This window comes from Artemia franciscana, chromosome 11 (genome assembly GCF_032884065.1).
Source record: "Artemia franciscana chromosome 11, ASM3288406v1, whole genome shotgun sequence".
NCBI lineage: Eukaryota > Metazoa > Arthropoda > Branchiopoda > Anostraca > Artemiidae > Artemia > Artemia franciscana.
Genome location: NC_088873.1, coordinates 19,458,989 through 19,486,594, shown reverse-complemented (window position 1 = coordinate 19,486,594; position 27,606 = coordinate 19,458,989). Strand labels below are relative to the sequence as shown.

Here is a 27,606-nt window from a genome sequence, read left to right as displayed (position 1 = left end):
AAAAAGGAATGTATGAACACAGAGGTGCAAAACTCAAATATGACCAATTGAAAAAAAAGAACACGAAACAATAAACAGAAAGTATTTATAATACCATTCCAGGGACTTCTATATAAAAAGTGGGGTAAATATCAATTTCACAAAATTAGTCAAAGAATCAAAGTTTTCACTTAAAAATGCAATCTGAAATACGATTTTGAAATGAAGTACTACTTGTGCTGAACAATCAACTCCCTCAGCTTCTCTGCATTAGCACCGGAAAATTCAGCAGCCTTGAAAAAAAAAACACATTAGGATGGAGTACTTGACAACAACCATGAAGACGATACTGCACAAGTAAAGACATATGAAGGTATATGTAAATGCAATACAGTAAACAAAGGTTAATTTTGCGGATCATCTAAGTTGCAGCATTAGCTGCAACCTGGAAAACGAGCAAACCACAGTTAATAGTAGCCAAAAAACGAGTTTTTCAAGAAATTGTCAAGTACCAAATATTTCCCACGCAAAATACTTTTTAAATAGTAATTTCCCTCAGATTCAATTGAACAGTAGTTTTTTAGTAGGATAATAATTTTTATAGAATTCGAAAAAGAGCACGAAACCGCGCTAAAATGACTTAGTCAAAACCACCAACTCCTAACCTAATCACTTCTCCTTCTCTAACCAGTGTAATTAGAACTCAAAATACGATTGTTTGATATTTTTTTTAAACTTTAACTCTCTTTTGCAAAAGTAACTATTAATTTGTTTTTTTTCCTTTATTTTCAAGCATTAATTTCACAGTGAATACAAAAACGTTCTTAGTACAAAAAATCCCTGTCACTGAGAATCGGACACCCTGGCGCCAAGGCTGTATTCGAGGGGGTTAGTGGGTTTGACCCCCCCCCCCCCGAAAAAAACGTTTGTCCGACTCGTGAAAACACAACCAAATGAATATAAACAAATTTCTCCCCCACTTACTTTACAATTCCCACCGAGTGCCGACATATTTCCCTGAAAAAGTTTCTGCAAGGATGAACTTTAATAAGTAAATTACCTGTAGAAGAGGTAATTCCTGAAAATTTAGGGGAATAAAAATAAAGGAGCAGGAATATTAAATTTGCAACATAATTGGGAGAGAGAAAGCAACAATGTTTTGCGAGCGATACATAATATTAAAAGCTATAAGCAATTTATAGTGGTGAATCATTTAATTTTAAAATCCTTAGACTCGGAGCAATTGACATATTTTTGGGCCCACTACAAGTATGTGGTCCTTGTCCAAAATTTTTCTATTTAAATGATTAAAAATATCTTAAATATTCGTAAATAGAGATAATTCATTTTAAAAAAGACATTTTGTTTACATCATAATATTTATCAGTTGTACTATTATTTCCCGGCGTTTCCGATTATTGGAACTAGGTTTCCTTGTAGACTTTTCATCTAGAATGCACTACGTGCCGGCTGACTCATAAAGTTTCGGAAGGGAAAGTTAGAAGTTTCGTTTTTCTTCACTTGCTGCAAATTAGTGAAGGAAAATCACATGAATTGATAAGATATTGACTTTCACATTCCCTATTATTCATTGCCAGTTGCCAACAGAAACCAAAATACACAAAAGAAAGACCGTAGAATATTCAAAAGACACTTTGGTAACCTTAATTAAATCCTAGATAATTTATCATACTTATGAGTAATTCAGGATGAAAAATATGGAGAGGCTCTTGTCCAAAAAATTATAAGCTGGCAAATATTATTATTGACACTTTCTACTCTATCAAATTCTTCCATTTATCTTTTTCGCTTTTAACGGATGAAGAAGCCCGATTTTACAAGAGTAATTCTCTCTTTTTGCGCCATAGATCAAGGATGCTAGCAAAACGTCTCTCAGTATATTAGAAAGAAAACATAGTTAAGGAAACAATTGCCTCGCCCAGGATCCCACATTAGATTTTGAAAAATATATTTTTAGCATTTGCATTAAATACAAACGAAAACCAAAAAAATAACCGCCACTACAGATTTAAAAAACAAATTTCCCCCCTTCCCTTTCGTGATTAGCACCCCTGTTAAATATCATTCAAAGTAACAAATAAATAAACCATAGCTGTAACTAAAAAAAAATTCTGTTATTTCTGCCTGAAGTACAGAGAATTTCAAGCTAAGATGGATATCTTGAGGTTAGTGTATAATCCTAATACTACTCAGACATCTTCACTCTACGTTTGCCCAGTAAGTGATGACAAGTCATACCCAATTAATCAAAATCAAATTTTATAACAGTTTACTGCTCTTGGGAGGGCGGGGGGTGGAGGATGATACCTCAGGAAAATGAGGATGGGATACGAAAATATTGCCTAGAACGCGTGTAGGAGAAATTCTTACCATGGGTATTTAATAGCACACTTGTTACACTTCATAGCATTCCCATTCCAAACATGGCACCAGAGAGCCGTTTTGGTGCCATATCGCACTATAAGCTTTTAAATAGCTTCCTACGATGTTCTAGTACCCCAATAGTATCGGAGAAAAAAAAGAAAAAGACGTGAACATCATTAATGCATATGCTAAAATATTCTTCTTCGGGTTTTCAAAATTGGGGGGCTGAAAACCAACAATGACAGGTTTTTGACCAAGCTGACTCCAACGGTACACTTTTTTATCTTGATCCACCCCCCTTCTCGGGGAGTTTCAGACTCTTTTTATAATTCCCAAAAATATTTTTTAACAATTAACTTTCATTATAAACATAAACTTAAATGATAGTTATCATTCCTCAATCAGCTTTAAATGATAACGTTTTATCACTAATATATTTTTTTTCAAAACGTGTTTTTAAACTGTCGGTTCCTATAGCCCGTAGTTCGCTGTTTACTCGGTTGCATCAGCTCCTGCAAGCATCATAATTGTAAGTGTATGCAACTATGAAGGAAACCTTTCTATTTGTTTACATTAAAGTCCAAAAGGTGTAAAACCAAAAAAAAAAAAAAAAAAAAAAAAAAAACAAGTCTAACTAGCTCAGACTTCCAATCTCGGGGTCATGGGTTCGAGCCTGACATTGGTTTTTTTTTTCATCGGTAAAAGTTAAGCATTCACACCAAATCCCACTTTGACCAAGAGCTGTATTTTGTACAGTAACAATCGATATTAGGCTTTTTTGCGTATTGATGGATACAGATTTCGATAAGAAAATATGGGGGGGGGGGGCTTTTCTCTTCGCAATTGAGTATTTCAAAGGTTATAGTTTAGGTAAGTCAACTCTATTTTGTCTCACAGCTGAGAATCGAACTGAAACTTTCTGGAACGGTTTTCTTTATGAAGAAGGGGAGGAGGAAGGGCAAGGTGACTTCGAGTATTGTGTTTGAGGGATAAAGCATTTTTTCTCCTTTTCTCGCAAAAGAGTATACTCTACTGTTCTACTAGTTTCATATTATTCTGTTTATTACTGTAACATTAATTTGGTAATTTTCGGTTACTGGAAACATACCAAATAAGTTAAGGTAGGTTAATCCTAATGAAAAATAACAAAGCATGATGACAAAATAATACTTTAGAAACAAAATTATGGAAATCAAACCTAATGCATCCTAACGTAGCCAAACTTAACCTCCATCTCCACCCCTTTTTTCAAATATATAGCCCAAATTGTACAATTCCAATGCATTCTTTCCAAGTCCAATGTATTGTATCATCCATCCCTTGTCTTGTAGCTACAAAATCAGTTTTCTGAGATGTAACCTGAGCATAATTCTTGAATGTGTTTCCGATAACCGACAAGTGCCTTTATTATTTTTATTTGTCATTTAACAATTCCTATTAAATGGGAAAACACATGTGGTTGTTCCATTATATTCACAATTCCAATAATCCGAAATGATATACAGCTATTATACAGTAATCATCTGAAAACTAGTTTTCAAATACCCCAGTCATTACAGGAAGCTAAAAATGTTAAATCAGCATATTTGGATTTAACCAAGTCAACGTTACATAGATAGCCTAAAAGCAAATTGGCTACAAAGAACAGTGTTAGCTAACAGAAGATTGACCGGTAAATAACCTCAATTTAGAGATTCCTGTGCAACAAAAAGGAACGAAAGATGCCACAAAGATGTTTCCATTTCGAAAACAGAAGAAAATAAAGCATAAAGACAGTGAATATATCAAATTACGAACTAGCTTAGTTCAATAGGTTTATTGCAATTGCTGAATTGCGTTCAAAAGCGCGGTACTGTTAAATAAACGAAAATCGCGCCATCGCAATTTTCAAGAATTACGCCTAGGTTAGAAAACCGGTTTCATAGCAACAAAGCCAAGTGATGGGCGATAAAATTCATCGGACTTGTATAATCTGGGCTATATATTTGCACATTAGGGGGGGGGGATGAGTGTTAGGTTAGGGGCGCTGTCCAAATACTTTATTCCCATCCCCCTAATGTGAAATATAAAGCCGAAATTATATTATTTTATAAATATCATATTTCATTAGGGCTGACCTAATTTCACTTCTTGGGTGTGTTTCGTTTAATTAATAAGAACCAAAACCCCTAATTAAAACATATTAAATAAATTGTTAGCTTATGGTGCTTCAGAGCTCAATAAGCAGCAACTCGTCGTTTACTTGATAGACAATTATTGGTGTATTTATTTATCAGTATAAGTTAAAAATCTAGCCAGTTAGAACGTTTTCCGAAATTCTTTCTTAAAAGGAGCTGCAAGATTTTTAACTCTAGTGAGTAGTGAACTTTTGGTAGCTCCCTGTCGGAAAAGTTAGTTCCCACCCTGACGCTAGGAGATTCGTGGCACTTGTTTAGCAAAAATGTCGGAAATTTTAGTTCCCCACGCTTTTGCTAGGGAGTTCGTGGTGCTTGTGTAGCCACACTGTCAGAAATTTTACTTCTCAAGCCTGCCACTAGGGATTCCTAGCGGGCTAATATCGCTATACTACCCGATTTTTTAATTCCCAACCCTACCGTCAGGGATTCGTGACGCTAGTGTCACTATACTAGGCCCTTCCTGGGAGATTTTCGGTTCATTTTCTTTTCGCTTTGTCTTTAAGTTAAAACAAATAGAAATTACAGTATGTCAGGGGGCTGTCCCTTTATCAACCCTCGCTCTTCACGCTAAAGTCGAAGTTCCAAGTCGAAGCTTTGGAATAAAGGCCAAGGGAAAAGAAAGAGACAGCCCCCCCCACCGCATATAGAGTAATTTTCTTCGTTTCAAGTTTTAATGTTTCTCCTCACTCTCAATTGAAAAAAAAAGCTTTTTTAAAATTAATTTAAAACAAGCAAGTTTTGTTATTTTTTTCTCGTTTTAATACGAGCATTTTTCATAGGAGTTTCAGGTTACGGTACTATTCCTTGGTCATGAACCCACTATTTCAAACTAGACAAGAAAGAAATGATTTAAACTGAAAAACGTCTGTTTCAACAAAACTTAGCGATAAAAACAAAGGAAGAATATTACGCAAGATAGTACATGCATTTATTACATTTTTCATCAACTTTGCACTTCCTGTAGAAAGGAAAAATCAGCCATGAACAAGGACGAGGCCCAATTCGGGTCCCAAGCGGCGAGACTCGAGAACCAAAGTGAAGCTCAGCCAAAAAGAAGTTGAATAGTTTAACAAAACCTAACTGTTGGGCAGTTGGCACTGGTTCTAGGCATTTACTTCTAGAAAATACCCCCCCCCCACTGTTGGTTGGTCTCCAATCACTTTCAATTTATCAAAAAAGGACTAGAACTCTCAAATTCTGATCGAAGAAGCACCCCCCGGAAGTTTCTACGACCACAAGGTGGAGGTTGGGATGAAGAAGGGGCAATTCCGTCCTATACAGAAGAAAGTCTGCTCATTTTGGGGTTGAATGTTACTCTTTTACTTTTATAATAAACAGCACAGACCAGAAATATTCGCCGAAATCAAGAGGGATTAAATATCAATTTCACATTTTTTTATTAGTTATTGTAGTATCCCTCACCCACAAACAAGATACCCCTCCCCCCAAACAGAAGTCTTGGATAGTGCCTTGGGGACTATATATCAATTTCTTCCCCCCCTTCCCTTGTCTCTCCCTTACAACTAATTCCGCATTCATCTGAAGGCTCAATAAAAGATGGGATCTTTTGGCATTAGAATGCACCCTTTGAGGTATCTCCCTCCCTCCCTAACTAGCCAAAATATGATTAAGGTCTAAACAAATTTCACTGTCTTGGATAAATTCCCTTTTGCCGTACAATTCCAAACTTTTTCACAGAAGGTGTTTTAAACAACTACAATGGTGTTCTCTGATAGTTTTGTAGTTGGGGAGGGAGTATCGGAAGTGATTTGATACCGCCTGGCCACGGAGGGGGTATTTTCCGCAGGAGGCTCCCGTTGGCAGAAACGCAGGCTCCCGTTGACACAGCTGGGTAAAAGGCTATAGACAAGTAGTGATAAGGTTCGACAAATCTTTCCCAGACTGTTTTCCCACAACAGAGGCTCTGATTAGCCACAATCAACTTCCGGACCTAAGCATTGAAACCAATTTAATGAAGTTCATTGAATTTGCAGATTACCTAAGAGAACAAGAGCTAAGAGCTCATACGGCACTTAAGACGAGGCATGAAGAGCTAAGAGCCAAGAGATCATATGGTATGAGCTCTAACAAAATTCTAAGAATCAATAGATTGATTTAAAAGGAAAATAAGAGGCTTAATGCCGGTCAGGATTTAAAATAAGAGCTCTGAGTCACGATGTCCTTCTAAACATTAAAATTCATTAAGATCCGATCACCCACTCGTTTGTTATAAATACCTAATTTTTCCTCTCCCTTTAGCCCCCCAGATGGTCGAATCTGGGAAAACGACTTTATCAAGTCAATTTGTGGCAGTTCCCTGACACGCCTACCAATTTTCATCGTCCTAGCACGTCCAGAAGCACCAAACTCACCAAATCACTGAGCCCCTCCCCCCAACTCCCCCAAAGAGAGCGAATCCAGTACGGTCCCGTCAATCACGTATCAAGGACATTTGCTTATTCTATCCACCAAGCTTCATCCCGATTCCTCCACTCAGAGTGTTTTCCAAGATTTCCCCCTCTACCCCCCCCCCCCCAAATGTCAAAAGATCTGAACGGGATTTGAAATAAGAGCTCTGAGACATGGATTCCTTCTAAATATCAAATTTCATTAAGATCCGATCACCTATTCGTAAGATTAAAATACCCCAATTTTCACGTTTTCCAAGAATTCCGGTTTCCCCCTCCAATCCCCCCAATGTCACAGGATCTGGTCGGAATTTAAAATTAGAGCTTTAAAGCACAAGATCCTTCTAAATATCAAAAATTAAGATCTGGTTACCCTTTCGTAAGTTACAAATCCCTCAATTTTCAAAATTACCCCCCCCCAACTTCACCAAAGAGAGCAGATCCGGTCCGGTTATGTCAGTCACGTATCTTAGACAGTTTTTTTATTCTTCCCATCCAATTTCATCCTGATCTCACCGCTTTAAGTATTTTCAAAGATTTCCGGCACCCTACAACTGCCCCCCCCCCTAATTACTCTGGATCCGGTTGAGATTTAAAATAATAGATCTGAGTTACGAGATCCTTCTAAATATAAAATTTCATTAAGATCCGATTACTCCTTCGTAAGTTGAAAATACGTCATTTTTTCTAATTTTTCAGAATTACCCCCCCCCCCCAACTAGTCAAAAGAGAGCGGATCCGTTCCGGTTATGTCAATCATGTATCTGGGACTTGTGCTTATTTTTTTCACCAAGTTTCATCCCGATCCCTCCACTCTAAGAGTTTTCCAAGTTTTAGGTTTCCCCCTCAACCCCCCCCCCCCCCCCAATGTCACCAGATCCGGTCGGGATTTAAAATAAGAGCTCTGAGACACGATATCCTTCTAAATATCAAATTTCATTGAGATCCGATCACCCGTTCGTAAGTTAAAAGTACCTCATTTTTTCTAATTTTTCAGAATTAACCCCTCCCCCCAACTACCCCAAAGAGAGCGGAATCGTTCCGGTTATGTCAATCATGTATCTAGGACTTGTGCTTATTCTTCCCACCAAGTTTTATCCCGATCCCTCCACTCTAAGTGTTTTCCAAGTTTTAGGTTTCCCCTCCCAACTCCCTCCCCCAATGTCACCAGATCTGGTCGGGATTTAAAATAAGAACTCTGAGACACGATATCCTTCTAAATATCAAATTTCATTGAGATCCGATCACCGATTCGTAAGTTAAAAATACCTCATTTTTTAGTTTTTCAGAATTAACCCCCTCCCCCCAAACTACCCCAAAGAGAGCAGATCAGGTCTGGTTATGTCAGTCACGTATCTTAGACAGGTTTTTATTCTTCCCATCCAGTTTCATTCTGATCTCACCGCTTTAAGAATTTTCTAAGATTTCCGGTTCCCCCCAACTGCCCCCCCCCCAATTACGCTGGATCAGGTTGAGATTTAAAATAAGAGATCGGAGTTACGAGGTCCTTCTAAATATGAAGTTTCATGAAGATCCGATCACTCCTTCGTAAGTTAAAAATACGTCATCTTTTCTAATTTTTCAGAATTAACCCCCCCCCCCCAATATAGCGGATCCGTTCCAATTATGTAAATCACGTATCTAAGACTTCTGCTTATTTTTCCCACCAAGTTTCATCCCAATTCCTCCAATCTAAGCGTTTTCCATCATTTTAGGTTCCCCCACTCCAAACTTCCCCCAATGTCACCAGATCCGGTCGGGACTTAAAATAAGAGCTTTGAGACACGATATCCTTCTAAACAGTGCTGTCACTTACTTAAAGTACTTTTACTTGAAGTACTACTTAAGTAAAATTTTCCATTACTTGTACTTGTACTTAAGTAAAAACTCTAGGGTGTACTTATTACTTGATACTTAAGTAAGATTACGAAATACTTATTACTTAAGATACTTTTAATGTACTTGTTTTTCAAATACTTTACCTTTGACACAAAAATTTTGTGTGTGTGTGCTTCGGCAATGTACAAGAAAACATCACCCTTTAGATTTAGAGTAAACTCAGATATACCCCCATGCCCTATTTTTGGATATGAAATAAGGTATATGTTTTTGACAAAAAAAAATTATAGTATTATTAACACTTGGTTTAACGTTTGTTTAAAAGTTATATAACGAAGAAAATTGAAATTATTTCGCAGTTCACTGGTCGACAGTGAGCTAAAATCCTTGTTTTGTGCTAAATGTTGCATACTATAGTCCATTTGGGCTTATATTTCTAACATTAGTGTTTAAGTTTTGTCATCTCGTCAACTGAACCAGGTTGTACCATTTCATCATCTTCAGGACCATATTATTGGTAAAACTACTGAAGCTATGAATCTTCGCCCATCTAAATGTTGTCTGCAATAAACAAGTCTAGGTAATTCTAGCAGGATCCAATGCAGTGGTATTTTGTCAAATTCGTTTCAGCAAATTCAGGTATTCAGACGAATCTGACTTCAGATTTGTCACTCCATTCATAAGTTATAGGCCCTACTAAATTAATTGAAAACTCAACTTTCTTAAGACTTGAAATCCTCTCCCTCTCGCCTTATTTGAGATAGGGTTTATGATATCGGAACTTGATATGAGCCCTGATCTTAGGCATCTTTGGTCTAGTTTTGATTCGGATCCGTTACTCCATTTGCAAGTTATACTAAATTAAACAGAAAACTTAAATTTTTCAGGAATTAAAACCCACTCCCCCTTGTTATATTTAAGCTAGGGTCTTTATCTCAAAACTTGATATGTGTCATGGTCTTAGACCTCTTTGGTTCAATTTTTATTCAGATCCATCACTCCATTCGCAAGTTCCTCTGAATTAAACGAAAAACTGTTTTTAGCAGGTAAAGCCCTCTCCCCCCTGTTTTATTTGAGCTAGGGTCTTCAACTTGATGTGTCTCATGATCCTTGGCACCAAATCTGGCCATCAAAATTTTCATCCAAATCCAACCAACGTTTCTCCCCCTATACGTGATTACACAGACGGACGGACGGATTTTACAACGTCTTAGGTAGCCATGTTGGCTAATTGGATCCAAAACAAGGAAAACAATGGCATATCATCATGCAGGTATCATCACCTATTTGGACAGTGGAAAATATCCATCAAGATAGGTTTTTTATATCTGTCTGTCTGTCCGTCCGTCCGTCTGTGCAATCGAGTATAGCGGATTTGTATTGAAATTGAACTATTTGGATTAAAATTGAGCTTAATTAGGGCGATGGGGCTTTAAGTGTTAAAAAAATTCAAATTTTTCATTTAATTCACTGTAACTTGCATATGGAGATGAATTTCGATGAAAATTGAATAAAGATGCCTAAGAGTATGATATGCATTGAGTTCTGGGATGGAGACCCAGGCTTAATTAAAAGTTGAGTTTTTCACTTAACTCAGTGTAGCTTGCGAGAGATTGATGGATATCAGTGAATATTGAACCAAAGGTGCCTAAGACCGTGACAGGCATCAAGTTTTGATATGAAAACCCTAGCTCAAATAGAACGAGGGAGAGAGGGTTTAAGTGCTGAAAAAAGTCAAGCTTTTGGTTTAATTTAGTATAACTTGCGAATGGAGCAACGGATCCAAATGAAAGCTAGACCAAAGATGACTAGGATCAGGGCTCATATCGAACTCTAATATCACAAGCCATATCTAAAATAGGGCGAGGGGGAGGGGGTTTCAAGTTTTAAGAAAGTCGAGTTTTCCTTCAGTTTAGTAGGGCCAATAACTACTTCCACCCATGGCTTGCCCAAAGCCTGGAAATAACCCTTTTCCAAAATAAGTCATACTGAAGCCAACCTTCAACCAAATATTCCGTCCCCAGAGAAAAATTAGTTTATTTGTCACTTGGTATTTACCAAGTGACATACAGTGATGGCAAATTCTGTAGGTCTGTCAGTTCCGGTCTTGCTAGTTAGGCACTTCCAGATAAGCTAGGACGACGAAATTTGGCAGGCGTATCAGGGACCAGACCAGATTAAATGTGAAATAGTTGTTTCCCCGATTTGACCATCTGGGGGGGGGAGTGGGAGGACGGTTAATTTGTAAAAATTAGATCGGATCTTAATTAAATTTGATATTTAGATGGATATCATGTCTCAGAGCTCTTACTTTAAATTCCGACCGGATCGGGTGACATTGGAGGGGGAAACCTAAAATCTTGAAAAATGCTTAGAGTGGAGGGATCGGGATGAAAATTAGTGGGAAAAATAAGCACAAGTCCTAGATACGTGATTTACATAGACAGAACGAATTCACTCTCTTTTGGGGAGTTGGGGGGAGGGTTAATTCTGAAAAATTAGAAAAATGAGGTATTTTTAACTTACGAAGGAGTGATCGGATCTCGAATTTAATCGGATAAAATTTCATATTAGAAGGACCTCGTAGCTGAGATCTCATGTTTTAAATCCCGACCGGATCCAGTGTCATTGGGGGGATTGGGGGGCCGGAAATCTTGGAAAACACTTAGAGTTGAGTGATCAGGATGAAACTTGGTGGGAAGAATAAGCACGAGTCCTAGATACGTGATTGACGTAACCAAAATGGATTCGCTCCCTTTGGGGGAGTTGGAGGGGGTGTTAATTCGGAAACATTAAAAAAATTGAGGTATTTTTAACTTACGAGCGGACGACCGTTCGTGAGGTATTTTTGAATTTGATATTAAGAAGGATCTCATGTCTCAGATCTTTTATTTTAATCCCCGACCAGTTCTGGTGACATTAGGGAGAGTTGGAGGGGGAAACCGGAAATCGTGGAAAACGCTGAGAGTGGAGAGATCGGGACGAAACTTGGTGGGTAGAATACGAAAATGTCGTAGATACGTGATTGACGAAACCGGATTGGATCCACTCTCTTTGGGGTAGTTAGGGGAGTCCAGTGCTTTGGCGAGTTCTGTACTTCTGGACGTGCTAGGACAATAGAATTGGTAGGCGTGTCAGGGACCTTTTTTTGACTTGATAAAGTTGATTTCCCCGATTCAACTATCTGGGGGGGGGACTGAAGGGAGAGGAAAAATTAGAAAAATGAGGTATTTTTAACTTGCGAGTGGGTGATTGGATCTTAATGATTTTTGATATTTAAAAGGACCTTGTGTATCAGAGCTCTTATTTTAAATGCCGACCAGCATTAAGCCTCCAATTTTTCTTTTAAATTAATCTATTGATTCTTATAATTTTGCTAGAGCTCATGCCATATGACCTCTTGGCTCTTCCGACCTCGGCACAAGTGCCATATGAGCTCTTAGCTCTTATTTTATCCCTTTTTCATAGAAGATTTTCGACTTAGTCTCATGGTTTTTGCCACTTCATGGTGTGAAAACTGCTGCTAGAAATAGATAGGTTGCAACTTCTGCCGTATTGTCTTCTAGTATATTTAAATGTGTGCTTGCATCGTTCCTGCATCTAAAAGTTCTGTTTCTTACGGTAATATTGGTTTGTCTTCTATTGCATATGCAGACGACGTTCTTCTTGTTGCCCGGACTCGCCGTGGATTGCTTTACAATTTTACTATATTAACCAATGAACTATCTAAGACTGGACCGTCAGTTAATGCGTCTAAATGCGAGTTTATTTGTTTTAATAGCCTTTATGTGGTCGCCCCATTCGTTGCTGGGACTGCAATTCTGCCATGTTTTTCTTTAGTTAGTTGGCTTGGTCTGTGTTTCGGTCCAGCACTTTCCACTACCTTTTCATCCCTAGTGAATCAAGCCGTGAAAAACCTACGCGTCGCTTACGGAAAAATATCCCCAAACAAAAGCCGTTACAACCGCAACGGTTCGTGCAGGATTTATAACGCTTATTGCGCCCCTGTGCTTTTGTTTTTATCAGGCATGGCTCATCTGTTTCGTAAGAAAAATCCCCATACTCTACGTGCGGCTTATTTCAGATATTGCAAATTCCTCCTCCGGCTTCCTTGATGGCACCAAAACAGAAAAATAATTTCTCGATTTGGTTTAATAGATGTGCCTTCTCGGATTCGGTCTTCCAGTGATAATTTAGGTAAAAAGACTATCTACTTTATTATCTACTTATATCTACTATATATATATATATATATATATATATATATATATATATATATATATATATATATATATATATATATATATTATATATGTACATACATAGAATAAATACTTGAAGTGGTACTTGAAGTAATACTTAAGTACAATTTTGGCAAGTACTTGATATTTGATACTTAAGTAAGAATTTGGAAAGTACTTATTACTTGATATTTAAGTAAAAAAAAACAATGAGTACTTAATACTTGATACTTAAGAAAAAATTTGGAGTACTTGTTGCAGCACTGCTTCTAAATATCAAATTTCATTGAGATCCGATCACCCGTTCGTAAGTTAAAAATACCTGTAGTTTTTTTTATTTTTCACAATTAACCACCTCCCAACTACCCCAAAGAGAGCAGATTCGGTCCGGTTATGTCAGTCACGTATCTTAGACATGTTTTTATTCTTCCATCCAGTTTCATCCTAATCTCACCGCTTTAAGTATTTCCGGTTGAGATTTAAAATAAGAGATTTGAGTTACGAGATCCTTCTAAATATGAAGTTTCATGAAGATCTGATCACTCCTTCGTAAGTTAAAAATACGTAATTTTTTCTAATTTTTCAGAATAAACCCCCCCCCCCCAATAGAGCGGATCCGTTCCAATTATGTAAATCACGTATCTAAGACTTCTGCTTATTTTTCCCACCAAGGTTCATCCCTCCAATCTAAGCGTTTTCCATCATTTTAGGTTCCCCCACCCCAAACTCCCCCCAATGTCACCAGATCCGATCGGAACTTAAAATAAGAGCTTTGAGACACGATATCCTTCTAAATATCAAATTTCATTGAGATCTGATCACCCGTTCGTAAGTTAAAAATACCTCATTTTTTCTAATTTTTCAGAATTAACCCCCCCCCAACTACCCCGAAGAGAACGGATCCGTTCCTGTTATGTCAATCATATATCTAGGACTTGTGCTTATTTTACCCACCAAGTTTCATCCCGATCCCTCCACTCTAAGTGTTTTCCAAGTTTTAGGCTTCCCCTCCCAACTCCCCCCCAAATGTCACCAGATCTGGTCGGGATTTAAAATAAGAGCTCTGAGACACGATATCCTTCTAAATATAAAATTTCATTGAGATTCGATCACACGTTCGTAAGTTAAAAATACCTCATATTTTTAATTTTTCAGAATTACCCCCCCCCCCCCCAACTACCCCAAAGAGAGCGGATCCGTTCCGGTTATGTCAATCATGTATCTAGGACTTGTGCTTATTTTTCCCACCAAGTTTCATCCCAATCCCTCCACTCTAAGTGTTTTCCAAGATTTTAAGGTTTCCCCCTCCCAACTCCCCCCCCCCCCCAATATCACCAGATCTGATATCCTCTGAGACACGATATCCTTCCAACCATCAAATTTCATTAAGATCTGTTCAACCGTTCGTAAGTTAAATACTTCAATTTTTCTATTTTTTCCGAATTAACGGGCCCAAGAAGGTCAAATTTTTATGGCACTTGGTTAATACCAAGTGCCATAAAAATGCGATAGTTTCATGGTCTAGAACTAGAGTCCAGTGACAAATATTTTTTTCAAGTATGTAAATTATTGTTCAAAGAAGTAAATAAAACCGAAACTTGTTTAATATGGACAAGGAAGTAAGAGTGGGTTTCACTATTACTTAAAAAAATAGTTTTACTACTTTCGATACAAGAACACAGGACACTAAACATGCCACAGGACACTAGTCCTAGGTCATCGAATGAATGCAGCAAAATCACGTGCACCTACTTCTCTGTAAAAATCGAAATTTTACAATTTTTATACTATTTCTTATATTTTCAATAAAATTTACTATTTCTGTGGAATCTTTTTTCAAAGCTGAGTCAATTCCATAATCAAAACTTTAAACGTTTTTCAATGAAAAATTTATTTTCCGTTAGTAAAATCAAAACTTACCCTCTGGCCGTTCTTCATTAAGATAAACGTTGGCATACAATTGACATTGAATTCTAAGGCCAATTCTTCACTTTCATCAACATCTACTTTCAAGAAAACAACATCAGCATATGCTTCTGCCATTTCCTGAAAAGGAAAATCAAACCATATTAAAAAAAAAGTCAGAAAGAAGCGTAAAAGATAAATAAAACAGTTTACGTAGAAAGCATTAACACGTATCAATACATAGACACTCGGGCATGAACTATCGATCCTAGGTGTTTCCACTCAAATGGAAAATCCCCTCCATGAAAAAATTCCCCCACAAGAAAAATTGAGCAACCACAGAGAAAGTAAAAACGGGTACCTCGAAATGTCTATTAGGTGTCCTAAAGGGTAACAAAATGACCAATTGTCAGATTTTTTTTTGGTGAAATTTAACAAGCGTTTTTCAGTAAAAAAAGCAAGAAGGGAATCAAACAGTTCATCATATTTTCCGAGCAATAAAACGAAGGAAACAAACCAGATTAGAATGCTAGTAAATAGGAAGTTAGTAAAGCTAGTGAAGAGTCAAAAGTGATCAAAGGGTAATCATTTCCAGTGACATATTTATTGGACCATTCAATTATGATGAACCAAATGGCTTTCTTGAAATTTCGCTCCGTTGTCTTTGGGGAAAAAGGGGAATGGGAGGGAGCTAGTTGCCCTCCAGCCTATTTGGTCACTTAACAAGGTTCTCTGATCGTTTTGCAGTTAGGGGGCATATGTCTCAAAGGGTGCATTCACTGCAAAAACTTCCTAACTCTTACTGAGCCTTCAGATAAATACAGAATTATTTCTAAGGAAGGGGTGGATGTATTAATTGATATATAATCCCCTTTGACTTCCGGAATATTTCTGGTCTACACCGTTATTATAAAGGTAGGGTAACATTGAACTCCAAAACGAGCAGAATTCATTCCGTATAGGAAAGGGGCTGCCCTCTCCACATCCACAACCTCCCCTCGTGGTCTTAGAATCTACGGATGATATTCATTCAAGCAGAAATTGAGTTTTAAGTTGTTGTTTTTTTAAGTCGAAGGTGACTGGAGACCAATCAGCCCCTGTTCTAAATCCATTTTTGACATCTGGTCTTTTTCTTCTCACCCCCCCCCCCCAGAACATCTGATCAACATTTAGAGGTACCTATTTTGTACTTTCTCTGTGGCTGCTCAATTTTACGTAAGGGGGAATTTCCTATGGGTGGAATTATACTGGGGGGGGGGGGTGCCTGCCAAAAAACTACAGTATTGGACTCGATAGTTAAGTTTATTAAATTTTTATCATACATTATGTGTTGTGTATTCTATCTTTTGTTAGCAAATAAATGAATTTTCAGGTGCAAGAATAGGTTCAAAAATTAATGTTAAGAAGGCTAAATAGTGAAGTGAAGGTAAAAATATCATGTTGGATAACGAGAAGGTCGATCAACTGGATGGCTTCATATACCTGGGTAGCATTATTAGTAAATATGTTGGGTGCAGTTTAGATATTAAAAGTAGAAGAGCCGAGGCCCAGGGTAAATTTACTTAGGTGAAGTAAGTTTGAAAGAATAGGAAAACAAGGCTGCGAACCAAGATTAGAATGCTGAAAGCTACAGTGATGACAGAGGTCAAGCATGGTTCTGAAGCGTGACCACTCGAAAGATGGAAGAATATTTGCTAGATGTTTTCAAGAGATACTATTCACTGATTGTTTTGGATACCCAACTGACTAACCGTATCTCAAACAGCAAGCTACACAAAAAATACGGGTCAATCTCGCTTCCAAGGGTTATAATGAGAGAAAGATCGAGATGGCGAGGAGACGTTCTGAACGAAGACAGATTAACAAAGACAGTCCTTGTCGGCCAACCGTCTAGGGCCAAACGAAAAGCAGGTAGCTCTGATTGGGGTGGGAGGATATCGTAAGAAAAGATTTAAGGGGAAAGAAAAGAAACAGGTAACTTGAAGGCAGTAAACTCTGGAAACACAAGAACCCCATATCGCCTAGGGAGAATAGAAGAAACAACGAGCCAGTTATTTTAAAACTGAAAAATGGGAAATCCACTGGTATAGGACGCATTATAGCGGAAATGATCACATCGAGCCTGCAACAAACCACGGCAGACCAAAAGACTCCTCAAAGAATGGAGAGCAGGAACTGTAGTCGAACTCTTCAAAAAAGCAGATGGTACAAGAATATGGCAACTATAGAGGCATCAATCTTCTTTCGATCCCGGCGAAGCTCTTTTCAACTAAAATACTATGAAGACTATAAGCTACCCTTTACATATGCTTGTACAAAGAATATTCTACATTCCAGCCAAAATGATCCTTTGCTGACCTGATCTTTACGCATTATGCAGGATGAATCTAATGAATGGAGAAAATACTTGTACATACTATTCATGGACGGTTCACCCACTGGAATCAAACAGGGCGACGAAGACTTCAAACAGGTGATACACTAAAAGTACTTAGGAAGTACGGCAACTTCCAGTGGAAACTAAGAAAAAGAACTATGCTCTAAAATAGCTCTAGCGACTGCAGCTTTTCAGAGACACTTATTAGTCTGAAAATTCACAGTACACTCACAGAATCTGAAACTCAGGCTATTCCAATTGTGTTTTGTCTCTTCGTGAGTCACTGAATGAAATGCCTAAGGTTTACTGCTGATCAGAGAAAACATCTTATCACCTTTCAGGTCTAAGCTGGAGCCTAAGGATCAGCTAGAGAGATCTGCAATGACAGCAAATGTCTTAAGATTCATACCTGCAGAGAAAGACCAAACATTGTCTCTGTTGTGAAAAAAACTAAGATATGTCACTGTGAATGCCCGTAATCTAGTTCATCAGTGAATATCCAAAATTCCATTTTCTTTGTTTGGATTCAATCAGCTTTGCGAATCAGCTTTTTTAGTTTTATACAGGCTTTGATGGTAAACGTTAAAGTTAGGTTAGGTTAAACTAGTTTATAAATTTCAGAAATGGGTTAAAAACCTAACCAAACCTGACACCATCAAACTGTGCATAAAACTACAAAAGTAGCAGGCAACGCTGACTAAATTCAAGGAAAAAAAGGTATTTCACACATTCACAGTAATATATATATATATATATATATATATATATATATATATATATATATATATATATATATATATATATATATATATATATATATATATATATATCTAGTAGGAGTTGTCAGCTGCTGTCTTAAAGCTTTTTGGCATAATCAATGACTAATTTCACAGAGTTTTGGGTCAACACACATACCAGTAATTTAGCTCGGGGATGAGTTCAACTTTTCTGTATTAACCTGAAAAGCTACTGATAATTATATGCTTACTAGTTGTAGTATATTAAAACTATCATCAATAGTCCCATCCCCCTCTGAATGTGGAACCCTGTAATGGATAACAATCTTGAAACAGAATCCACAGCAAGGCAAGTACAAGGAGACACACAATTAAAGCATATAAGCAGGTACTTGTCTGTTGAACAGAACATCCTTGAAAAGCGAAGTTTGATAATCATAATCAAATACTTCATTTATACAAAACCTTATTTATACAATATTTACAATTATACCTTATTACAATTAATACCTTATCTATACAAATATATATATATATATATATATATATATATATATATATATATATATATATATATATATATATATATATATAGGCCAAAGACCCCACTTTACAAGCTTCATAAGAAGTAAAAGCTGGCTTTACAACCTTTTTGTCATGTCCCTTTGCTTGCAAGGGCATTAGGCCCTCACAAATGTAGCCTACCTTCCATGTCTTTTAACATTAATATTTCTAATTTATAATATAATATTTTGTTACATTGATATCTCGTAGGTAAAGGTTGCCTTTATTAAACTTCAAGCTTGATCAAAGATAAGAAGTGCCAAAACCTCTCCTTAAGGGTCCTCTCCCCCTCAACCTTGGCCCATCATGCAGATTAAGTCGCTATAGCCTGCAGAACATATGAATTAAAGTCAATTGGTTAAGCCATTAATGATATAAGATTTGTTGCAGTTTTTTTTATTTTGATTGCGGATAACCAAAAAATAACACACCTACATTACTCAATGTGTTTTGAAGTTCGGTGCTCTGTTAAATATTCCAAAAATCCCGATGCCCATTAAGTTTTTTCTCTCTCTTTAGTTTATATGTTTGTGGTTAATTTAAAACTGCACCTCTCACGTGTTTTTTAGTTATTTTTGGTGCATTGGTGTCTTTTAGGCAGAGATTACCTTCTAATAAAACTCCAGCTTGATATCAGCGTTAAAATAAAGAAATGTATCCATGTTACTTACTCTGTTCTGAAGGATATACATTAAATAAATAAATATATATATATATATATATATATATATATATATATATATATATATATATATATATATATATATATATATATATATATATATATATATATATATATATATATATATATATATATATATATATATATATATATATATATATATATATATATATATATATCTATATATCAAAATAAGTTGTCTGTGTGTCGAGTGACGTCATGTCATCAGGTCGTCATGTCGTCATTAAAGGTATTTAAGACATTCGTTCACGGAAAAATGTTTAATTGTAAAATGACTGAAGAACCTAAAATGTCAACAGCCGAGGAAGCTGCTCAAAGAGTCTATGCCAAAAAACTTGCTGCTGATAGAGAAAGTAAGAAAAGAAAGCGTGCCGAGGAATCACAAGAGCAACGCGAAACCAGACTTGCTGCTAAAAGACAAAGTGAAAAAAGAAGACTAAAAGTATTTAAGAAAATCGTTCAAAGACAAATTTTTAATTGTAAGAAGATCGTGGACGGAAAAATGTTTAATTGTAAAATGACTGAAGAACCTACAATGGCAACAGCCGAGGAAGCTGCTCAAAGAATCTATGCCAAAAAAACTTGCGGCTGATAGAGAAAGTAAGAAAAGAAAGCGTGCCGAGGAATCACAAGAACAGCAAGAAAACAGGCTTGTGGCTAAAGAACGCAAAACCGCGCAGTTAGATGAAAATCCACCTGGACAGCGAGAGTCAAAACATATCAAAACTGAAAATGATAGCGATGATGATTGGGTTTGGGATTTTGACTTGGATAAGGTCATCAATGCCTACCAGATTTTAGTTTAAAAAAACAAAGGTTCGGCAATATGTATTTCATAGTGACGCTGAAAAATAAAGAAGAAAAAGAAAACTGAAAAAAGAAAAAAGGTAAAAAACTAAAAAAAAATAAAAAGAAAAAACACTCAAAGAGAAATTACAGACCGGGACACAAATGACGACCGGGACAGAGGGAATATAAATGACGACCGGGACACTCAAAGAGAAATTACAGACTGGGATACAGGGACACAAATGACGACCGGGACACAGGGAATATAAATGACGACCAGGACACAGGTATTTAAGAATATCGTTCAAAGACAAATTTTTAATTGTAAGAAGATCGTTGAAAGAGAAATTTCTAATTGTAAAATGACTGAAGAACCTACAATGGCAACACCCGAGGAAGCTGCTCAAAACGAATGTATTCAAGCCGAAGTAGCTGAGTTGGTAAAGCGTTATGTTTCAGGTTATAGGTCCGAGAGACTCCAGGTTTGAACCGTGGCTTTAGCATTAATACAAAAGAAGAAAAAAACTAAAAAAGGTAAAAACTACAAAAAAAAACTAAAAAGAAAATACTAAAAAAACTAAAAAAGCTAAAAAACTAAGAACTAAAAAAACAAAAAAAAAACAAAAAAAAGGTAAAAACTACAAAAAAAAACTAAAAAGAAAAAAAACAACTAAAAACTAATAAAACACTAAAAACTGAAAAAGAAAAAAAACTAAAAAAAGGAAAAAAAAATGAAAAATAAAGGAGAAAAAGAAAACTAAAAGCCAGGAGGCAGGGAATATAAATGACGACCGGGACACTCAAAGAGAAATTACAGACGGGGGCACTGGGACACAAATAGCGACCGGGAGATATAAATGACGACCGGGACACTCAAAGATAAATTACAGACCGGGACACAAATGACGACCGGGACACAGGGAATATAAATGACGAACGGGACGCTCAAAGAGAAATTACAGACTGGGACACTGGCACACAAATGACAACCGGGATACTGGGAATATAAATGACGACTGGGACACAGGGAATGTTCGATTAGCAATCACCATCAACAAAGCTCAAGGGCAATCATTAGAATAATGAGGTATAGATCTGAATACAGATTCTTTTTCCCATGGACAATTTTATGTTGCATGTTCAAGAGTCGGTAAACCTGACAATCTATTTATATGCACAGACAATGTGACATCAAAGAATGTTGTATATTCGCAAGTTTTACGTAGTTAAAAACATATATATCTATAACGAAAAGAGAAATCTTTTCTTTTTAATCTATATTCACAGGTGGGACACAGGGACACAACTACAATGGCGCGTAACGACTTACTCGCGCGGGGGGGGCTTTGGGGTGGGCACGAAGCGTCCCCAACAGCTAGTATATATATATATATATATATATATATATATATATATATATATATATATATATATATATATATATATATATATATATATATATACTTAATGAATACATAGAAGAGATGAAGGCGAGAAGCAATATACAAACTGATTACCTGTACTTTAGGAGAAATCATCTTACATGGTCCACACCAAGTTGCATAGAAATCAATAACAACAAGTTTGCTGCCACACTCAGCAAGTACTTGGTCATATTCTTCCTAAATTAAAAGCGTTTTCAATAATTATGTCAACAAGAAGGATATGTTTTTTGTCTAAAAAAAAAGAAAAAAAAAACATACCTTCCCTTTCTGGGAAACAGCTAAGCAAGCATATCAGTGAAATTGAACTTGAGAGACAAATTCATTAAACAAACAAAAACAAGTAAGCAATATTATTAAAATAGGAAATATTGGAAGAGAAGGAATCTAAAATTCTTGCAATGATCCTTCTCAACAGTTTTAACTGGCTAATTTGTAGTACTAACTTGACAAAATATTTTTTTTTTATAACTCTGAGGTCTACTTCTAAAGTTTTCTTTAGTCTACTCACGCTTTTCCATCTTATTGATACAAAATATAACCTCTTCAACCTACAGATGGATTTTGTTTCATCAAGCACTAGCATAGGAGAGGGATGCAAGAAATGAAACAGTAAAATGATGTATTCCACTTATAAAAATAGTATTACAAGGACTTTCTTAATTCAAACAGGAAATCTTCTAAACAACTTCAAAATTCTAGTTGTTGTTATTTTCTGTTCTTGCGCTTAAAATAATTACAAATTAATAAGAAGGTTATTATGTGATGACAAGGATTATTTGTCAATTAATTGAAAAGCAAAAAAAAAATATAAAACTGGTACAAATTAACAAAAGGAACTTAGTTATACTTTATTCTATCTGCATTGACAAAGCCTAATTTGGGCTGTAGATTTATTCCTAAAAGCTTCACATATGTATATTTATTTATTAATACCAAAATCCAGTTAGCTTTATCAAGCTTGTTACACTAAAAACTACAGAAAAAGTTTACAACAATGCTGACAGCATAATACACACATAAAAATCTTTGAAAACATACAGGTCACAAAACAACTAATACAAACAAGAGCTAAGAGTTCATATGGCACTTCCGACAAGGCAAGAAGAGCTAAGAGCCAAGAGCTCATATGGTATGAGCTCTAACAAAATTCTAAGAATCAATAGATTGATTTAAAAGCAAAATCAGAGGGTTAATACCGGTCAAGATTTAAAATAAGAGCTCTGAGTCACGATGTCCTTCTAAATATCAAAATTCATTAAGATCCAATCAATCACCCACTTGTAAGTTATAAATACCTAATTTTTTCTAATTTTTCCTCCCCCTTTAACCCCCCCCCCAGATGGTCGAATCTGGGAAAACGACTTAATCAAGTCAATTTGTGCAGCTCCCTGATATGCATACCAATTTTCATTGTGCCAGCACGTCCAGAAACACCAAACTCACCAAATGACAGAACCCCTCCCCCCAACTCCCCCAAAGAGAGCGAATCCAGAACAAATCGTCAAGGACATTTGCTTATTCTATCCACCAAGCTTCATCCCAATTCCTTCACTCCAAGTGTTTTCCAAGATTTCACCCTCCAACTCCCCCCAATGTCAAAAGATCTGGTCGGGATTTGAAATAAGAGCTCTGAGACATGAATTACTTCTAAATATCAAATTTCATTAAAATCCGATCACTTATTCATAAGATAAAAATACCCCAATTTTCACGTTTTCCAATAGTTCCGGTTTCCCCCTCCAACTCCCCCCCCCCCCCAATTTCACAGGATCTGGTCGGAACTTAAAATTAGAGCTTTAAAGGACAAGATCCTTCTAAATATCAAATTTCATTAAGATCTGGTCACCCTTTTGTAAGTTACAAATACATCAATTTTCAAAATTACTCCCCCCCCCCCAACTCCACCAAAGAGAGCAGATCCAGTCCGGTTATGTCAGTCACGTATCTTAGACAGGTTTTTGTTCTTCCCATCAAGTTTCATCCTGATCTCTCCACTTTAAGTATTTTCTAAGATTTCCAGTCCCCCCCCAACTGCCCGCCCCGAATGGATCCGGTTGAGATTTAAAATAAGAGATCCGAGTTATGAGGTCCTTCTAAATATGAAGTTTCATGTCATTTTTTCTAATTTTCAGAATTAACCCCCCCCCCCAATAGAGCGGATCTGTTCCAATTATGTAAATCACGTATCTAAGACTTCTGCTTATTTTTCCCACCAAGTTTCATCCCAATCCCTCCAATCTAAGCATTTTCCATGATTTTAGGTTCCCCACCCCAAACTCCCCCCAATGTCACCAGATCTGGTCGGGATTTAAAATAAAAGCTTTGAGACATGATATCCATCTAAATATCAAATTTCATTGAGATCCAATCACCCATTTGTAAGTTAGAAATACCTCATTTTTTCTAATTTTTCAGAATTAACCCCCCCCCCCAACTACCCCAAAGAGAGCAGATCCGTTCCGGCTATGTCAATCATGTATCTAGGAGTTGTGCTTGTTTTTCACACCAAGTTTCATCCCAATCCCTCCACTCTAAGTGTTTTCCAAGATTTTAGGTTTCCCCCTCCCAGCTCCCCCCCCCCAATGTCACCAGATCCGGTCTGGATTTAAAATAAGAGCTCTGAGACACGATATCCTTCTAAATAGCAAATTTCATTGAGATCCAATCACCCATTTGTAAGTTAAAAATACCTCATTTTTCTAATTTTTCAGAATTCCCCCCCCAACTACCCCAAAGAGCAGATCTGTTCCGGTTATGTCAATCATGTATTAAGGACTTGTGATTATTCTCCCCACCAATTTTCATCCTGATCCCTCCACTCTAAGCATTTTCCAAGATTTTATGTTTTCCCCTTCCAACTCCCCCCCCCCCAATGTCACCAGATCCGGTCGGGATTTAAAATAACAGCTCTGAGACACGATATCCTTCCAAACATCAAATTTCATTAAGATCTGATCAACCATTTGTAAGTTAAAAATACTTTAATTTTTCTATTTCTTCCAAATTAACAGGCCCCCCACTCCCCCCCTCCCAGATGGTCAAATCGGGAAAACGACTATTTCTAATTTAATTTGGTCTGGTCCCTGATACGCCTGCCAAATTTCATTTTCCTAGCTTACCTGGAAGTGCCTAAAGTAGCAAAACCAGGACCAACAGACCAACAGAATTTGCAATTGCTATATGTCACTTGGTTAATACCAAGTGCCATAAAAACAAAAAAAAAATAGTCACAAAACAGAGTATGATAAGACCTAGTATGGATATCTGTAGAGGCTAAACTACTTTTGAAAGACTAGACCATGATAGTTACAAGTATTTCTGATGGAAATCTGTTCCAAGTCTTCCATACTTGGCTAGATAAAGTTTTGGCCTAATCTTTTCTGTAAACATGGTTAGTATATTTTGTGTTGGTGTTGATGCGTACTACTGTATTCTGTAAAAGTGAAGAAGTGAATTGGAGTAGTATTATCAATGTTCCTAACAATGCAGAATTTATTTATTAGGCTGGCTCTATCATGTCAGAACTGAAGACTAGGCAACCATAGTCTGCATTCTCTGGTGGTATGGTAAATGTCTCAGGTTAGATATGAGTTTTGTGACCCCACATTGCAGTATCTTTCTCTATCTCTCTTATTAAGGGGATACCATACTGATAAGCAATACTCACATATTGGATGTACAGTTGATACATAAAGTGAAATCAATAACCAAAAATTAAATTCAGAAAATGTTTGCTTTAGATGTAATAATTGGTGATTTGCCTTATGGGTGATATCTGATATGTTTTTATATCAAATTTGAGACTCAAATCAAAGCAAACTCCAAGGTCCCAAACATACTTTGCACAAGAAATTGATTTACCATCAACAAAGTAATGGTAACGTTAAGGTAGTCTATGCAAATAGTGCAAAGCATTACACTTGGATTGGTTAAAAATCCATCAATATCCAGTGCCTTTTGTGGATCAAGGTGAGTGTTTGATAAACCTGCTGGACCACAAAATTTGAATCATCCAACTCTTTTGTCAGATATGGAGGAACAAATTGAGCATGTGTTTCTGTGTGTGTTTGTGTGAAAACTGAACCAAAGACCTTGAGAAAAGTTGTGATTTTACATAATTATCACCTATATGTGAACAGGATCTATAAAGGAAGGGAATATGGTGATTGTAAAACATAATTCCTTCTTACATACTTCCAAATTCTTTTTAGGCAACTTTGGACTGATGCAATGATGATAAAGGAACTTAGTTGCTCTATTTCTAGCTCTTTTATATTTTCATCATGAATCAAATGTTTTAAATTGTATATGCTCATACCACCTATCCACTTTTTCTTTTAGCATTTGTACAATATACTGAGGAAGGATCTATCTATTTTTGGAAAACTATCTGCTGGTAGAAATTGGTACATACTGATCTTTACCTTCTTTAAGGGCCTGCTTAATAAAATCAAAGGACACATCAGCAGTAGCATTACATTGCTTTAACTCCTCTTGGATAGAAAAAGACAAAATATAATCAGAAAATGCAATGTAATTTCCTCTACATTGCCAATATTGAATGATTGCTTTTTCCTAGTGGTGGTAAAAACTCAACACAAAGCAATATCATCAGTCAATTTCATAATTACAAGGTCTAAGACTGAAGAGGGTCAGATGAGTACACAAACATATAGGGTTTTCAATGATGCAAGTAAAGCTCTTGTAAAGTTTGCAGGAATTTTCAAACAACTCATCAGAAAACTGTGTTATACTTGAGGTCTAATCAATATAGGGTAGGTTAAAGTCACCAGCCACCAGAAACTTAGTAAGTCATAATTTACTAAGTAAAGAAATAGAGGACAAATACTGCAATATTTTTTTTTATCATTAGATGTTGACAGTTCACTAACACTAGGACTATGATAAATGGATATAGGTCTGAACAGCACTTATAGACCCAGGTAATTTCACATCAACAACTAAATAACAACAACAGCTAAACAACTCAACAACATAAAAATAACTATAAACATTCACTTATACTTGAAGAGATTAGGCCATTAACTTCCTTATACTTCAATGAGGTATTATCATAAAAGGCATGCTTATAATTACTCTTTACACTGAGATTATCATCATGCACTTGCTGGAAATAAACATCTGGTTACTGACAGTTCTTGGGTAGTGATTCTTTAAAGTGCAGTAAGTAGTGATTCTAATAAAGGTGCAGTAAGATGCTACTAACACACAAGTAGGCTATGTCAACCAAACCAAAAACAAGGTCTAGGCTATACACAGCTTGATAAACAAACTCAAGGTTACTCAAAGCAGCCTCATAAGCCCTCTGTCAACCATAGAGTAAGACAAGATTTTTTTTTTGCCCAGGAAGAATCAGTGATTAAAACAGTTTAAGTGAGGTTACCACTCTATGGTTATCAAAGGGAGATATGACAAAGATTTGAAGTTTCACAGACCTACCTCAAATACTTTGCAAGAAGCCCTGATCTTAGAATCTCACTCTGGAGATTGACCAAAAGCCTTTATTCAACAACTTTGCCCACTAGGCATACACTTCTAAAAAATACAGGTTTTTTGTGCCTTCTCTAAATTTGCCAGGGTTGAGTAGCTGTATTCACCAGGTAAATGAAGAATATTAAATAGTAATGGACATACCTTGTCTTTAATTTGTCTGACCATTTTTTAAGTAGTCTATAACACTAGTTAACTATCTAATGGCAAATATCAAAGTTGGGAGAATGACTAGTCAATTTTGTTTAGACAGCGTTGCGGCCAATTAATGAAATATTCAAGAACTAGACACATCAAGAACTAGCCAAAGCGGATTTGGCAGACTACCCAAATACGTACTTCAGGCCTGAAATGAGTCACACTACAAAATATTACCTTGTGATAAAATTAAATTTTTACCCTTGGTTTCCACTAAATACCAGTGAGATTTCACGTAAAAAAATCGTTTTAAGGGGTCCGTCAAGTTTCTTTCATTTTTGCTGCAAGTTGATGTGTCGACATGGCTTTACGACTGCGCTGAAATATTTCTACTGAGCTATTGAAAAT

At 36.5% G+C, this 27,606-nt stretch overlaps 1 protein-coding gene and 1 long non-coding RNA gene across 2 annotated transcripts in view; one reads left to right on the top strand and one right to left on the bottom strand.

Moving 5' to 3' along the window:
* LOC136032933 (uncharacterized) overlaps positions 1-27,606 on the top strand; it is a 417,461-nt gene that overhangs the window by 195,353 nt on the left and 194,502 nt on the right. The window lies entirely within an intron of this gene.
* LOC136032932 (thioredoxin-2-like) lies at positions 72-27,360 on the bottom strand. The gene is made up of 4 exons (XM_065713400.1): positions 27,205-27,360; positions 21,622-21,726; positions 14,950-15,075; positions 72-272 (listed from the first exon to the last, which is right to left on the bottom strand). Exons 1-4 carry the CDS (start codon positions 27,226-27,228, stop codon positions 210-212), a joined length of 318 nt encoding a protein of 105 aa, XP_065569472.1. The 5' UTR covers positions 27,229-27,360; the 3' UTR covers positions 72-209.

Coding starts and splice junctions, on each gene's coding strand:
- LOC136032932 (XM_065713400.1), bottom strand. CDS start 27,228: ATGGTCAGACAAATTAAAGACAAG. Junction 21,727..27,204: donor TCAGACAAATTAAAGACAAG/GTATGTCCATTA, acceptor CTTTTAATTTAG/GAAGAATATGACCAAGTACT. Junction 273..14,949: donor TAATGAAGAACGGCCAGAGG/GTAAGTTTTGAT, acceptor TTTTTTTTCAAG/GCTGCTGAATTTTCCGGTGC.